This window comes from Pediculus humanus, genomic scaffold (assembly GCF_000006295.1).
Source record: "Pediculus humanus corporis 1103172107761 genomic scaffold, whole genome shotgun sequence".
In the NCBI taxonomy this organism is placed as follows: domain Eukaryota; kingdom Metazoa; phylum Arthropoda; class Insecta; order Psocodea; family Pediculidae; genus Pediculus; species Pediculus humanus.
The window spans coordinates 612,763-628,450 of NW_002987359.1; the positions used below are offsets into that span (position 1 = coordinate 612,763).

Genomic DNA, 15,688 nt, shown 5'->3' on the forward strand with positions numbered 1-15,688 from the left:
ATTACGTTTGTTTGTGCGCAGTTAACGCCCTTCGAACGTCCATTTCGAAATTTTCCATTTTCACTTTTAAACATATTATAATTATTATTATTATTCAAACATTTATTTAATTTTTTTTTTTTTTTTGTACGAATGCATTTACGAGTTTATTTATTTATAAAATTAAAAAGTTTTGGCATAAAATAATATTTATTTATTTATATCACGTAAAATATTGAAATATTGTAATTAGTTTTTATATTTTTTCCTTTTTTTTCCTTTTTCTTTTTTCCTTTTTCCTTTTCTTTTTTTTTTTGTAAATTAGAGTAAGTAAAAAATTAAATTCATAGGTTTACGTGAAAATTTTTTATGTGAGCTTTTACTTTCTCTAATCAAAATGGAAACGAAAAAAAAAAAAAAAAAAGAAAATTTCCGTCGTTAATTAATTTAAAATTTTTCAATATGTAAAACAGTCACACTCCTCACTTTCAGTTATTATTTTTTCTTTTATCTTTTTTATTTCATTTCCAGAACTTGAAAGTAATAATATGTAATTTATTTTTTATAATAATAATAATAATAATACTACTCTCAAATGAAAAAACTCCACATCAAGAAATAATAATATTAAAATAAAATCTTCAGACTTTTTTTTTTTTTTATACAAAAGTAAAAGAAACTTTATTGACTAATGTTTATGGTGATTTATTATTATTATTATTATTACTATTATTATTATTTTATAACATAGTCGATTTTTAATTTTTACCGTATTAAAAAAAAAAATCCAGTTAAAGTGGTAATTAGGTTTTTTTTTAATAAAAAAAAAAATCCTGACCGAGGTCAACCTAAAAAAGAATGCCTCCTCTGTGGTTCCTCACTCCATGACTTCTTCTTTCTTTTTTTTTTTTAATTATTACCTAGTTATATAATTTTTTTTTTTTTGGGGGGGAGGGGGGTTTACGTTGCTCTCGTAATAAACTTTTTATTTTTTTTACTTTCCAATCGATAATAAAGAGCATTATTGAGTTGACAATTTAATTCAAATTTAAATTAAAATTTATTTTTACAAATGGAAATTTTTTTATTTTTTATTTACAATACAATAGTTTATTAAAATTCAGGAATGGGTAGTGAACTCAAAGGTCTAATAAGTCAATAATATAATTATATTAATATAAATATATCAAAACTAATAATGCAAGAGTTAAAGTTTATAACAACGACACGATTTAAATAATAATAATAATTTTATTAAAATCAAATGCAAATAATTTATTTGTCACGGAAAAAAGATTTAAAATAAATTTATTAAAATCATTTTATAATAATATTAAAAGCCGATATTTGCCGTTAATAAATGTTCTAAAACATTTTTTTAATTTTGTTTGATTGTTGTACGCGCAAATATTAAGAAAATTATTTATTATTAAATTTTAAATAAATAATGAAAAAAACTTTTTTTTTTTTTTATCTCACTGTGATATAATTCGTTTTGGATTAAAACATATTTATTTAAAGGTAAACATGTAAATAATTAATAAAAAAATAGAAAGTTTTCAACGTATAAAGAGTTCGGTCGGATGTAAAAAATTTTTAAATTTTTTTTAAAAATCGGCCCTTAAAAAACCGTTTGAAATAATTTTTATTAAAATTTTTTTTTTTTTTTTTTTTTTTAAAATGGAAAATCCAAAAATGTATTCATCGGCAAATGGAATGCAAAAGAAAGATGCAAAAGAAATTCTTACGGAATTTAAAAATAAATTAAAATTAAATGATTGTAGGAGGATACTGGATGTCGGATGCGGATCTGGAGAAGTTTCTGCTCAAATAATTTTACCACTACTATCAAAAGGTAATTATAAAAAAATTATTATTATTATTTATTAATAAATGATTTTTGACGTCACGTGATGTCTTTATTAGTATATACATATATTTTTTTTTTTTTAGATTTCAAAGAATTAATCGGATTGGATTTATCCCTGAACATGATACAATTTGCCGAAAATATATATTCTGATAAAAAAATAACTTTTATACAATATGACATTGCTCAAAATACGGACAACGTACTCGATGAAATAACAGAAAAAATACAATTTTCAAAATTGAAAAAATTAAAACTAAATAAATATTCGGAAGAAAATAATTCAAGTGCAACAAGAGGAAATGGAAACAACAACGTAATTGGATCCAATGAAAATTTACAACAATTTGATATAATTTTTTCTTTTTATTGTTTACATTGGGTATCCGATCAAAGGTAACGTTATATCCTTTTTTTTTTTTATTTAAAATTTCAATAATTAAAATAAAATTATATGATTCAAAGGTCAGCTTTTAAAAATATGTATAACCTTCTTAAACCCGGGGGAGAAGTTTTACTCGCTTTTCTCGTCCAATCTCCCATTTTCACATTATACAGAGCTTTATCAAAAACAAAAATTTGGGAAAATTACATGCAGGTAATACACATATCTATTTGTTTAACCAAATAATTTTGTCTTTTTTTTTTTTTTTAATTATTTTTAAAAATTTCAGGACGTCGAAGAATTCATACCTTTTTATCAAGATTCAATGTATCCTGTTGAAAATTTTAAGGAAATATTAAGTTCGTCTGGTTTTCTAACAGTAACACTGGATTGTAAAGAAAAAAATTATGTTTTTGACAGTTACTCATCGATTAAAGGTAAGATATTATTTAAATATTTTATTAAACGTTGAAATCTTATGACAAACATTTTTTATTTTTTAACCGTGATTAATTAAATAAAAAAGGAAAATTTATTTAATTACCAGATGCAATATCGGCAGTGAATCCTTTTTTATCAAGGATGCCAGCCTCACTTCGAGAAGATTTTTTAAACGAATGTTTAAACAAAGCAAAAATTTTAAAATTGGTCACACCAAACAATAATCAGTATTCAGTGACTTACAAATTATTAATAGCTCATATAAAAAAGCCAGAATTTTAAATAAGTTTTCTTATCGTAATTTTAATAATAATACATTTCTAAAATGTTTTGTGTATTTTGTTGTTTCTTTACCGTTTCAAATTATTCGTCTAAACATTTTGTAATTTTAATAACTAAAAAAAAAAAAAAATAAATGCATATATATTATTAATTTTTTTTCGTAGGTTTGAAGGAAATTTTTTTTTTTTTTGGTTTTATTTAAAATAAAAATAAAAAAAACAAATTAAATTAACGAACAATATATATATTTTATATAAAACTTTTATAATTAAATCACAAAAAATATTTAAAGAAAAACAATTCACGTGATTTACATTTGTTTTTTTTTTTTTTTTTTAATTTTTTGTTAATAAAATTTTATTTGTGTATGTTTACGTGCAATAACAAACGATGAGAAAAGTAATGATGGACATTTTAAAAAATAAGTTTTCCATATTGAATTGATTTTTTCTTGCCGGCTGCTAATGATAATTATTGTTAATAACTAAAATTAAAATAAAAAAAAAAATTATTATTTTCCATTATAAGACAGGAGAAATGAAATTTGATACGAAAAACCTGAGGATGAAGGATACTTACTTACTATTTGAAATTATTTTAAATAGAAGCATCTTCTTCAAATGCGCTGTAACCCGGATCCGGTGCACAAAAAAAAAATTCAAATAAATTGACAAATGGCCCTCGAGAAAAAGGATTAAAATATTTTCCTTTTTTATCTTTTAAATAAGAATATCTTTTGTAATTGAACATTTCGTTTGTCGTAAGGTTCATACAAGCGTGTAATAACTGAAAAACAATAACATATTTTAAATTAATACCGAAATGGAAAAAAAAAACAAAAAGAAGTTATTTTATACTTACCGAAGTACAAGTGAGGATCCATCCAAAAGTACAAAATACCAAAGATTCTAGGAGTCCCAAAACGTAAAGCATATCAAAACCATCAACGGCTATGCAATAACACGCGAAATAAATAGTGAAGGTACAATTTAAAGCCACACTTGTCACAAACAAAAGAAACCACATTCTAAAAATTAATAAAATACTTAATATGTAAATAAATGTTTGCTTGTGTTTCGAGTTTATTAGGATTAATAAAACAATTATTTTTAATTTTAACCTGTTTTTAACTCCGATGCAATTGTAAATGAACGGACAATGATGGTCAAAATAACGAACGCATCTATTGCAAATTCTACAATGTTTTGCTCTCAACGGTCGAAGGCATTTACAAGTGTGACAAAGCCTGGATAACATATTTTCCCTCGCTTTCCATTTATCAAAATAAGGTATTTGTTTTATTGTTGTAAAGTAACTTTCCATGTTCAATGGTATGTACCCGGGATCTCTTCTATTTGCTATTATCCATGTTATCCACATAATTATGTTCCAGTAAATGAAACAATAATGAGATCCCCGTGCTTGATTCCAACTTATCGGCACACACTCAAATAATAAAAAAAAGAACGTAAAAATTAATAATGATTTAAATAATAGTGTAATTATTGAGTTTGAGCATACGTAAATTTTTTTTTAAAAACTCACTCTTAAGAGATACATCGGATATTCCCACAGCAAAATGGATCCTACAAACAATAATAAAGGCCCCTTAGATTCTCCGGCTCCTCCAAAGAGTAAATTCCTGTTAATAACGTGTGAGAAAATCCGTTAATTTTATAACATTAATTACGAAAAAAAAAAAATAATAATAACAATAATGGAAATTTTTTTTAGCGTTCTCTTAAATTGATTGATTTATGAATAAGATTCACAATTAAAATAAAAGCTCACCAAATTTCTGAAAGAGGAGGAACCCAATTTTCTCTTCTCTTAATTTCAGTTGTTAAAATTTGTACAATGTCGCTGTGTCTGTGACTTTTGGCTAGGCCTAAAGGAGTTTTACCATTTTTATCCTTTGGTTCGAGTTCTATTTTACTTTTTTCACTTAAAATTTTTACGCACAAAGAATTTCCCGATAAACACGCTAAATGAAGAGGAGTCGAACCGAAATTATCCGGTTTTTGTAAATCTATACCGGAATACATTAAAAGTCGAACTAAATCCGGATGTCCTAAAAATTAAATCAATTATATTTTTTCCTTTCATTCGCAAAAAAAATTAAAACAGATATATCATTAAGAAAAATTATATTTGATTGTTTTTTCATGTCATCGACCGTTAAATTCATAGTAAAATCTCTAAAGATGATTTTTATGCGATTTAGATAATTTAATTTTTTTAATGCGATGAGAGATAATGGTTATTATTTAATATGCAGGGACCCAACAGATTGTAAAGATGATTTATTTATTTCATACTATTAATAATTTAGTATAACTTGAATGGTGGGAATTGTAATTTATGCATTAAAAATAAAATAACCTTTGTAGGCTGCCCAATGTAATGCCGTATCTCCGTTAACATCCGTTAAATGATTGAAAGCTCCCATGCCTAATAAAAATGCAGCTGTTGTACCTCTTCCGAACATGCTGGCCGTCATTAATGGTGTCAAACCTTTAAAATCAGTTGCATTTACCGCGACACCAGCCTAAAATTTTATTTTCGATCGATTTAATCTCATTAGTAAAAATTTTCACAGAAATAAAGAGTATGTCAGACTTTTAAAAAAATTCCCAAAATGCTGACAAGGTAATTATTTAAAATAAAATTATTCTTTTGTAATTTGTTATTAGAAAACATACAGTGATTAACAATTGAACAATAGCAGTGTGGCCTTTTCTACAAGCCCAATGTATTGGTCTTGGGCCTTGTGTACCCAAACATGATAAATCTACTGGTGCATTACATTCAACCAAATATCTCATGATTTCAATATTTCCATCAAGAGCAGCCCAATGAGCTGGTGTGTATCCCCATTCATCTCGAGATTTTAAGCATTCAGACCCGTGTTGTTCAATGAAAGACTCTATTGCGGAAACTTTACTAAAAAAAAAAAAAAAACAAACAACTTCAATAACTTAAAAACACATCATATTTAACACAAAATTAAAGAAAATTTTTTTTTTACCCGTTTCGTACAATATCGAAAATGTTTAAAAATTCTGTTTGTTCCATCATATTAGGAACAATATCACTATTTTGATTTTTTTTTACATTTACATTTTTCGAAGGATGCTCTGCCACCATATTTTTTTTTTATTGAGGCACTAGTTGGACAAATTTTATTTATTTCCGTACAAAAATTTTATGGTAAATATAACGAGCTTTAAAGGAAGTAATTGGAATTTTTTAAAACAGATTTTTATTCTTTACTTGAAAAAATAACAATATCTTTTTACTACGCAAACTCAAAACAATCAATAATTTCTAATATTAGTAAAAAACATGAGAGTAAAATAAAATAATTTTTTAAAAAAATAATAATAGATTTAATTATTAAACTGTTAATAAACTTATTATTTGTAATACGATGAGAATTAATTATTAAAAATAATAATAAAGAAAAAATTACTCTTTATTTAGAAAAAAAAAAAAAAACCGTTTAAATTATTTCGCGGTTAAATATTTTTTTTGGTCATTGCAGCAAATTTTTGCTTTCGTTTTATGTAACTCTAATTGAAATGTAAAATGGCGTCTTCTGTAAATATTTCAGTTGAGGCCCCAATTGAAAATCAAATACAAGAAATTTCTTATGATGGCACAGAAATATATCAAACGTTAGTAGTTTTATATTTTTTAATATTTTTTTTGTTGGTTTTATAATTAAATAAGCTTTTTTTTAACAATTAAAGTCTTATTGGTTTCATTATTTGATAAAATTGCATGTTAATTTTTGACAAAAACATAATTAAAAACAATGAATTTTACATGAAAAAAATGTAAATAATTATTCATAATGTTTTTTTAATTTTCATTATTACAATATTTTAATTTTACAGACCACTTTCTATGTCAGAAAATCTGGCGAAATTGGCTCAAAAAATCGACTTCAATAAAATTCCCATTGATGATAAAAGGGACAACAGAAAAGATGAACCCAGAGGTATTAAGAGAGAAAATGGCTTTGATCAAGCAAAGGGATCAGAGGAATCTGATTCTAAAGAACATGTTGCTTATCAATCTTCCTTATGGCCATGGGATTCAGTCAGAAATAAATTGAGGTGTATAAATTAATTCTACTTATTGTTGTTGGAAATTGTTTATAGTACAATACTTACTGTATTTTATGTAATTTTTTTAGAAATGCCTTGACAGAAGTTTGTGTATTGTCAGATGTACTAGTTATAGCAAAAGAAAAAAAATACATGGTGTTAGATCCAGTTCCTCAGGATCCGATTGAGACCAAAGCAATGGCACAAATTTATGCAAGGAAGAAAGCATTGACAGGAGCAGCTTCTGTTTTAATATCAGGAGCTGAAAGAATGAGAGCATCTCAAAGTGAACACAACAGGAATAGATCTCCTGATTTCCACATTGAACTATTAAGGCTGAGGCAAAACTGGAGGCTAAAAAAAGTTTCAAATGCCATCATAGGAGATTTAAGTTATAGGACTGGTTGGTGATTAAAATATTTTTAATTCAGACAATAGATCTATAGTTAAACATACTAAACTTGCTTTTGATTTTGTTTCACCTTGTAGCTGGATCCAAGTATGCACAAACAGGGATGTTTGAAGTTACAAAAGCAGAAGATGATGACAAAGCATCTAGTAGTCCACCAACATCTCCCAGTGTATCTGTACTACCGAAACCCTCCTCTTCTGCTTTGAGGGTTACAGTTCCTAGTGAGTTGCAAGGAGTAGCATATATTGAAGTTTTATGCCAAAAAGGTAAACTCAACCAAAATAATTTTATGTAATTTGTTCGGGTAATTAAATTAAAACAACCCATTTAATGTTTGTTTTTTATATATTCAATCAAATACTAAATGAATTTGTAATTCCACTCATATATTCAATTGTTTAAAGTACAATTTAAAATTTAAAATCCACACTCTTAATATACCTTGGAAAATAAATATGCTTTATCTTTTAGATTATGAAGATTTGTGTAATGCTAATATTAATCTTTTAAGCACTGGGCCATCTGCATCAAACCCAGAGCAACATTGGCAACAAAAACTAGAAGCTGCTCAAAATGTTTTGTTTTGTAAGGAACTATTTAATCAATTAGCTAAAGAAGCAGTACAGCTCCAGGGTCTTATTCCACACATGGTCGTTGGCAATCAAATTATGGCAACTGTATGTTTAGCAAAATATTTTTAAATATAATAAAAAATAATTAGTTAATTAAACTCTTATAACTAAATTGTTCAGGTTCTACCAGGTATTCAACTAATCATAGGATTATGTCATAGTACAGGTAATGAAAAAAAGAATAGTGTGCCGCCTCCACAAAAAACAGAGCATGATCACGTTCTAGAGCATTCTCTGCATCAACTTTTGAGAGAAGTTCATCATAATAACACTCATCATCCTTTTCCACATCCCAGTTCGGGTCCCATTGGACCTAGTAAAAAAAGAATATTAGCTGGTCCAACAGCTAGTGATCGTCACGAGTTATTAGAAATGACAAAAAGGTGTCTACATAATTATTTAATTAAAAAAATAACTTGAGTTTCTTTTTTTTTTTTTTTTTAAAGCGTAAATTACATTGACAAGCTTTTTTAATTAAGAATAATAATAATAATAATTTTTTTTTTTAATATAATCATTCAATTGAGTCAGCATTATTATTTTTAGTTACACATTATTAGAGCAAATTATTCAGCAAGCTCAACACTTTTTCATGAGGCTTCGCACCGAATATGTATTGGATACAATCGCTAAAGAAATGAAAGATCCTCTTATCGTATCTCACTGGAACGCGTTAAATTCTCCTACCCAATCTTGTGTTAAGATTAATATAATGACTCACGGCTATGACACAGTTTGCCGGACTTCATTAGTCGTTCACATAGGAGAAAAAGCATTGAAGTGTGTTTGTCGAGATGGAAGAGTGATGCGTATGTCGTACGAACCTCAAGAACTTCGAGATCTTCTTTACTGTCAGGTAAATTTTACTTCAATACAATCACTGTGTGTATTTTTTTCATCCTTTTAATTTTTATTTCATTTTATTCTTCATATTTTATTTCAGATATATCAACATCAAATCACGGCAGCACAAGCTTTGGCTAAATGTATGGGGTGGCAAATATTAGCAAACAGTTTGCATTTAGGACTTGGATCCGTAGAGCCTTTGGGAAACGCTAGTAGTATTATTTTGACATCGCCTACTGGAGACCGGTAATATAATTATTTTTTCCAACCATTTATTTTAAATTTTTATGAAAGATTTCTAAATCTCGTATGTGACTACCTGAATTTTGAACAATTAGCTCATGTATGTAGTTTTTAATTCATAACAATTTTTTTTAATGAAGAATGATTGCTGTTCGATGTGAACCACAATTTGGTATTCAAGTATGGATAGCACAATCTCCAAGAAAAGATTTTTTCCCCGGTCAGCTAGTCAAAGAAAGAAAATGGGAAAATTTAGGAGGTGGTTTCAAAGAAGTGAGATGGGATAAAATGGAAGGGAAAAATTTTTTAAATAAAATGGAATTATTAATGGCCAGTTTAACGAGTTCTCAGTAAAATAATAATAATAATAATAAATCACATAAGACTTAATTAACTGTATAATTAATTTAGTAAAATTTAAAGCTGTGCTCAAATGTTTTTTTTCCACTTATTTAATTTTTTATTCATTTGGAATAAAAAAAAAGAAAAAATAAATAAATAAATAAAAGGCCGAACACGGTAATAGATAAATAAATGTAAAGAAGATTATTTTATCCATTAAAAAAAAATGGGCTAATTTTAGGACGATTATATACAGTTTATTATTTTAATATTTTGAAAACTTTTTGCCCGTAAAAATGAATAAAATAATTTTTGTCTTATTGTAAAAAAAATCACTAAGAAATTTATATTATTTTATTCAAAGGGTAATAAATTATGTAAATAATGATAATTAAAGGGTGTAATACATAAAGAAAAAGAAAAATTAATTTCAGGTATATAATGCTATCATAAAAATAAAATAAAATAAATAAAACTAAAAACAAAACAATTTTTATTTAATTAAAAATCAAAACGTAAATTAATAACTTATGTTTAATTTACCACTTTTACTCATCACAGATTAAAGTACATTTTTTTAAAAATTAAATTCAATAAAATTTTATTTATTTCATATCAGCAAATGTCAGGGTGTATCAAATTTTATTTTCACATTTAAGAAGCTACATTTTTAAATATTAAAAATATCTAATTTTTTCAATATAAACTAATTATTTTATTTTTTTTTTGTTTTTATATAATTATAAAATGTACAAACTTAAAAAAAAAAAAAAAACTAATAAAAAAATAATAATAAAAAAAAACTTATTAAATAATAATAATAGTTTTATTCACATTATTCTATTATGCACCAACAGAATTTTTTTTTATTTAAAAAATAAAGAAAAATTATTTTTTAAAATTAAACTTCTTAAAAGTTTTCACTTGTAATATCCATCAACTAATAAATTTATAACATTTATCGTTAATATTAAATTTTATATACATATTTTACAAATACAAAAAAAAACCAAATCCGTCATCATTGTAAAAAATAAATTAATATCAATAAATGATTGTTTTCAAATTGTCACACTTAAATAGAGTAAAATAAATTAATAAAAAATCAGTTACAATAAAAAAATGCGAGCATAAACGATTAAAATAACAAAAATAAATAAATTCAGTAATAGTAGTAAGTTAGTCATAATAATAATTAATAATTAGATATTAACGTATGTAAAAAATTGATTCAAACATTAACAAAATGTGTGTGTGTGTGCGAGTGTATACTTATCATTGTTAAATTTACATCAATTAAATATTTTAATAAATAAATTTAAAAAATTATTTATAAATGTTTCAAATTCAGTCTCTTAAAAGTATATAATAAGTATTTTAAATGCGTATCGTCTTTTGTTAAAAATCATTAAATAAATTTTTTTTTTATTAATAAAATATAAATAAGTAAAAACATTTAAAAATAATTTTTTAACAGAGAGTGTTTGGAGGATTATGAGATGCGACTACTATTGAAAATATAATTATTAATATAAAATATCATATGAAAAAATAAAATTTAATTTTTATTAAATAATGCCCTTTTATATTATCAACAGGAAAACTATTGTACTTTACAATCTGATAAGAAAAATTAATAATAATTTAATTTATACGGAGAGCGAGTGATACATAACAATATAATACTAACGGAATGAATATTATAATCAATTAATTATTTCAAGATTTTATGAATAAAAAGCATTTATTTAATAAACTTTAAAGATGAAGTAAAAACGGTGGTCAGTTTAGTAGACAAAGTTAATAAATTTATGCTTTAAATAAATTGTTAAATTTTCACATAGGTATGCACATCAGTTATTTTATTCATTCAAAATATTTTAAGGATTGTCTCCGTTTTAATAAGTAACTCTATCTATGAAACAAAAACAAAAAATAAATCGTTAACATTGTATAAAAATACATTTGCAACAAATATTGGTTATACATTATTTTATTGTAATCGGTTCATCAGTCTGTAATATTTTCGTTTCCCTTCGAATTATAATATTCAACAACAAACGTTTGTTTTTGTTAAAACATAGTTTTTAATGGAATAATAAACAATAAATATAATATTAATACAAAAATAAGTTAGAAACGCAAATCACAGTTGAATAATAATAATAATAATAATAAAATACTAAAATACGAGAGTATACAAGAAATAAATACTTTTACGGTCATACGTCTTACAAAATTTTATTAATTTAAAAAATAGTTATTCAAGTGTTCGGATGCAGAAACGTAAAAATATTTTACAATATTTTACTACTATTATAATAATACTATTGAAACTTTTTTCACTCCATTTTTTATTTCAAATAAAAAAAAAAAAAAAATTATTATTCAAATTTTTTAAATGAATAAAACAAAAAATTTGAGTAATTTTTTTGTAAATTATGACAATTTAAAAACAAAATTTTTAAAATCAAATTTTTTTTACCTGAAAAATAATTTAATATATATATATATTTATATATAATTGTAAAATTACTTAAAAAATATTTAAATAGTTTACCTTTTTAATGTTTAACTTAACAAATTCTTACCTGGGTTGCCAGCAATCCTAATAACATTAATCACCCTTTAATAACATTCTTCACAATCAACACTTAAAAACGAAAAGTTTTTCATTCTCTTCTAGTTCTTTTTTGTCTTCCAACACTTTCTTGATCGATTCCTCGAGTTTTTTTTGTTATTTGTACTTGTGATTGAGCCGTCAGTTGTAATGATATTGCGTGAGTATTTAATTTTTCCGCAAGTAGTAAATCTTTTAGTCCGATCATTTTCTGACTTTGTAATACAACCTTCGGTTGAGAATCCGATGATTCCGTGTTGGCACCCTTAAGTTCCTTGTAAGAAGTACTTGCTTCAAATTCTTCTAATACACCAGATAATTGTTTTTCACTATTTTGAGAAAAAAAAGTGTCAGATTCGTTTAAAATTTCTTTAACAAAAGGATCACCTCCACCTTGAATTAAATATTTAGGATTTAGTATTTTTTCACTACACGCTGCGGTCAAAGCTAAAATTTTAGGGTTTAAACTCGTGACGTCTTCATCACTACGAATCACCTTAGACTCTAAATTTTTAATTAAATCTTTCGTTTTAAATGCTTTCACATTATTATTTAACTGTGAATCACTTATATCATCAATGTCATCATGTTTTTTTTCAACTTCTTTTGTGTTGAAATTTTCATCTGCCGAATTTAATTCTTCAATAATAACTTGAGCTCGAACATCTGCGTCGAACTTTGAAATTGTATGAACCAGTGGCCTTGCCCATCCAATGTGCAAAACTGGCGTTTGACTCCCCTCTTCCCACTGGCAAATTCCATCGTAAAATCTAAGCAAATGTGCAAAACACTCTGAATCTTTTAATATTGATTTAGCACTATGACCGGAGCTGACTACTTTAATTGTATGAGGAATAAGTTCGTTAGCGATTTCCATGAATTCTTTGTAAATTTCCTCATCGTCTCTTGAATAATTATATTGCCTTATGACATCTGCAGCATTTGCCCAACTTTCAAAAGCTTCTTTATACATATTGTGGCGGTAAAAAAACCCTGCTTGGTAAGTGTAAGGATAAACATGTTGATTTTGATAAAATGTCTTGGCGGATAAAATAGCTTCTTCAAATAAAACCGAACATGATTGTCTGTCGGGAGTAGGACTTATTTCCTCCAGATCGCCTAAATTACCTGTTAACATTATGTCAACATTTGCATTAAAAAAAAATCACTTAAAAAATAAATTTTCAACTCAGATTTGTGTCTATAAAATTTTGTTTACAAGTGTCTCGAAAAAAATTTTCTTAGCTACAAATCAATTCCTTTCGAAATCATTCATTTATACGTTATATTTTATCAGTATTTTAAAAATGAATACAAAAAAAATTATTTAAAGTAATTTTTTTTAAATTAAAAAAGTACCTAAAGCCATTGGATATTTTGCAAGTTGTTTAAGATCATAAAGCAACCAAAGTAGTTCTTGTTGCAAAAGAGCTACTTCAACAGCATCACTTGTAGCATTGAGACTCGGATTAATGGATGATACAAGAGCTGCAACTTCCATTGGCCTTGTACATATCACTGGACATCCATTAACATACAGCCTAAAATAATTATTACATAAAAAGTTAATCATAATGAGATCATAACTTTTATAAAATATTATTTTTGCATGTATTATAGATATAGCTAATTATTTTTTAAGTAATTAATGTAATGAGCCTATGAAAAACAAGCAAACATATATAGTATTCAAAATTTTTTAGTGAGAATAAAATATTTTTGTATAAATAAGTGTTTCATTAGATTTACCATGATCTTGATCCAATACCAGCTGATATTGGCTGCCCTCGCTTATCTTCATTTCCCTTTCCATGCCATGTTACTTCTGCAGTCTCCTCTCCTTTCTCACCAAACACAACCCAAGCATGATCTTCTGACAATGCCAAATGTACATCATTAAACCCTAATACTTGACACCCAGCTACTACAGCAAAAGCTACTCCGAAACAATCCAATTTGTTTCCTGCAAAAGTCATAATAAACTTAAAAATTTTAGGTAAATTTTCTTCCAAATAACTATATTGTAACAGTAAGAAAGTTTATTGGACATTTCATTGTTTTTTAAAGTTAATATTAAGTACACTATATTAATTCAATTGACTATCCAAGCTATTTAAAGTTAATTAAAGCTTCAAAAATTATAATATAAAAATTGAACATTAAATATTGTAAATAAAAAAAAAAAAGTAACATCTTGAGAAACTTTTCAGCAGTTTTATTAAATTGATATCGTTTGTAATGATCTAAATTTATTTAAAATTTACTTTACATCAAGTGGCTGGTTGTATAATTTATATTAAAATGTACCTAACCTGTTAAATAACTAAACAAGCTTTGCAAGTGTGCCCGGTCTTTGTAATAACTACGAGTCAAGGAATTCCAAATAACATCAGACACTCTCTTAACAAGCTCTCTAGAAGCGTATTTTCCATTTCCATATAATGTTAAATCAACTGCTCCTTTAATCACAGCACAAAATTTCATATACAATGCTTCTACAATATGATACTCCACTGCTGGAAGCTTTCCTATGTCGAGTTTTGCATTCTTATCTACTGTGAAATTTCGGTTACAAGTCAAAGAGTTCTCAACTGCACCAGCTACAATTGAAAGAAATGCTAAATTTGGTTCCTTGACGGCTGTTAATTGCAGTTTAAAAACGTTGACAACTGATGAAATGTCTTGTAAAGGAAAAATATTAGGATTTACATCTAGAAAAACCGCCATGTTCAACGTAGTAATCCATTATGTGGACTCACAGCCTGCTTGAAAGTAGCTACTTCTTTCACTTACAATTAACTACTCGCAGCAAAAATTTTAAAATTACTACAAAGTTTTTTTTTAGAAATAATATCATTTATAAAGATATTTATAAGCGGATATGAATTGAATAAAATTTACTCTTTTCAATTAATAGTTGCTTTAAATAAAGAAATCAATAATAAAATGTGTAATTTATATACCTGTTACCTCTTTTATTGAATGCCTTAAACGTTTTTTCAATTTCCTTTTTTTTTTTTCAAACTAATTCCAATACAGTCAATCATGTATATATATACCTATGTTTTAGGAAATAATTTTTTTTTTTTTGTATGCAAAAGAAAATCATTTAAAAATTAAAACTTAATGCAAAAATAATAAAGAATTTAAAAATCCGATATTGTTTTGATTTCTTAAATTTCAAGACTTAAAAATGGATTAAAACTGCAATAATTATGTTCAAATATTTTCAAACAAAACTTAAAAATTTTTCAATAATATATGATAGAACATAAACAATTAATTAAAAATAATTTGATTTATTTCAAAATTAAATTCAATATATATATATTTAACACAAAGAAATTATTCTGTTTATTTATTATTCAAATATTTTAACCTTAACAAATAAATATTATCATGATGGGTAAAATTGACTAGTGTATATATAAACAACTTATTACAATTTTATATTATTGACACTTAATTTGAAAGATTAAGTTTGAAGTAATCTTTTTATAATAATTATATTTATTTAATACACA

The 15,688-nt window shown here is 25.4% G+C and overlaps 4 protein-coding genes across 4 annotated transcripts; 2 read left to right on the forward strand and 2 right to left on the reverse strand.

The window, feature by feature from the left end:
* Positions 1–1,659: 1,659 nt before the first annotated feature.
* Phum_PHUM350920 (phosphoethanolamine N-methyltransferase, putative) lies at positions 1,660–2,957 on the forward strand (the record flags this gene model as incomplete). The annotated part of the gene is made up of 5 exons (XM_002427824.1): positions 1,660–1,834; positions 1,933–2,245; positions 2,315–2,447; positions 2,524–2,671; positions 2,782–2,957. The coding sequence occupies 5 exons, from the start codon at positions 1,660–1,662 to the stop codon at positions 2,955–2,957; spliced, it is 945 nt and encodes a 314-aa protein (XP_002427869.1).
* A 597-nt stretch (positions 2,958–3,554) lies between these two features.
* Positions 3,555–6,104, reverse strand: Phum_PHUM350930 (Palmitoyltransferase TIP1, putative; the record flags this gene model as incomplete). The annotated part of the gene is made up of 8 exons (XM_002427825.1): positions 3,555–3,743; positions 3,819–3,984; positions 4,078–4,403; positions 4,503–4,599; positions 4,749–5,028; positions 5,340–5,505; positions 5,660–5,900; positions 5,986–6,104. The coding sequence occupies 8 exons, from the start codon at positions 6,102–6,104 to the stop codon at positions 3,555–3,557; spliced, it is 1,584 nt and encodes a 527-aa protein (XP_002427870.1).
* Positions 6,105–6,545: 441 nt separating this feature from the next.
* Phum_PHUM350940 (CRSP complex subunit, putative) lies at positions 6,546–9,556 on the forward strand (the record flags this gene model as incomplete). The annotated part of the gene is made up of 9 exons (XM_002427826.1): positions 6,546–6,634; positions 6,857–7,078; positions 7,159–7,472; positions 7,559–7,747; positions 7,953–8,158; positions 8,234–8,496; positions 8,660–8,969; positions 9,057–9,205; positions 9,343–9,556. 9 exons carry the CDS (start codon positions 6,546–6,548, stop codon positions 9,554–9,556), a joined length of 1,956 nt encoding a protein of 651 aa, XP_002427871.1.
* A 2,660-nt stretch (positions 9,557–12,216) lies between these two features.
* Positions 12,217–14,891, reverse strand: Phum_PHUM350950 (uncharacterized protein; the record flags this gene model as incomplete). Its single annotated transcript, XM_002427827.1, has 4 exons — positions 12,217–13,292; positions 13,524–13,705; positions 13,914–14,127; positions 14,477–14,891. The coding sequence occupies 4 exons, from the start codon at positions 14,889–14,891 to the stop codon at positions 12,217–12,219; spliced, it is 1,887 nt and encodes a 628-aa protein (XP_002427872.1).
* Between the last annotated feature and the right edge of the window lie 797 nt (positions 14,892–15,688).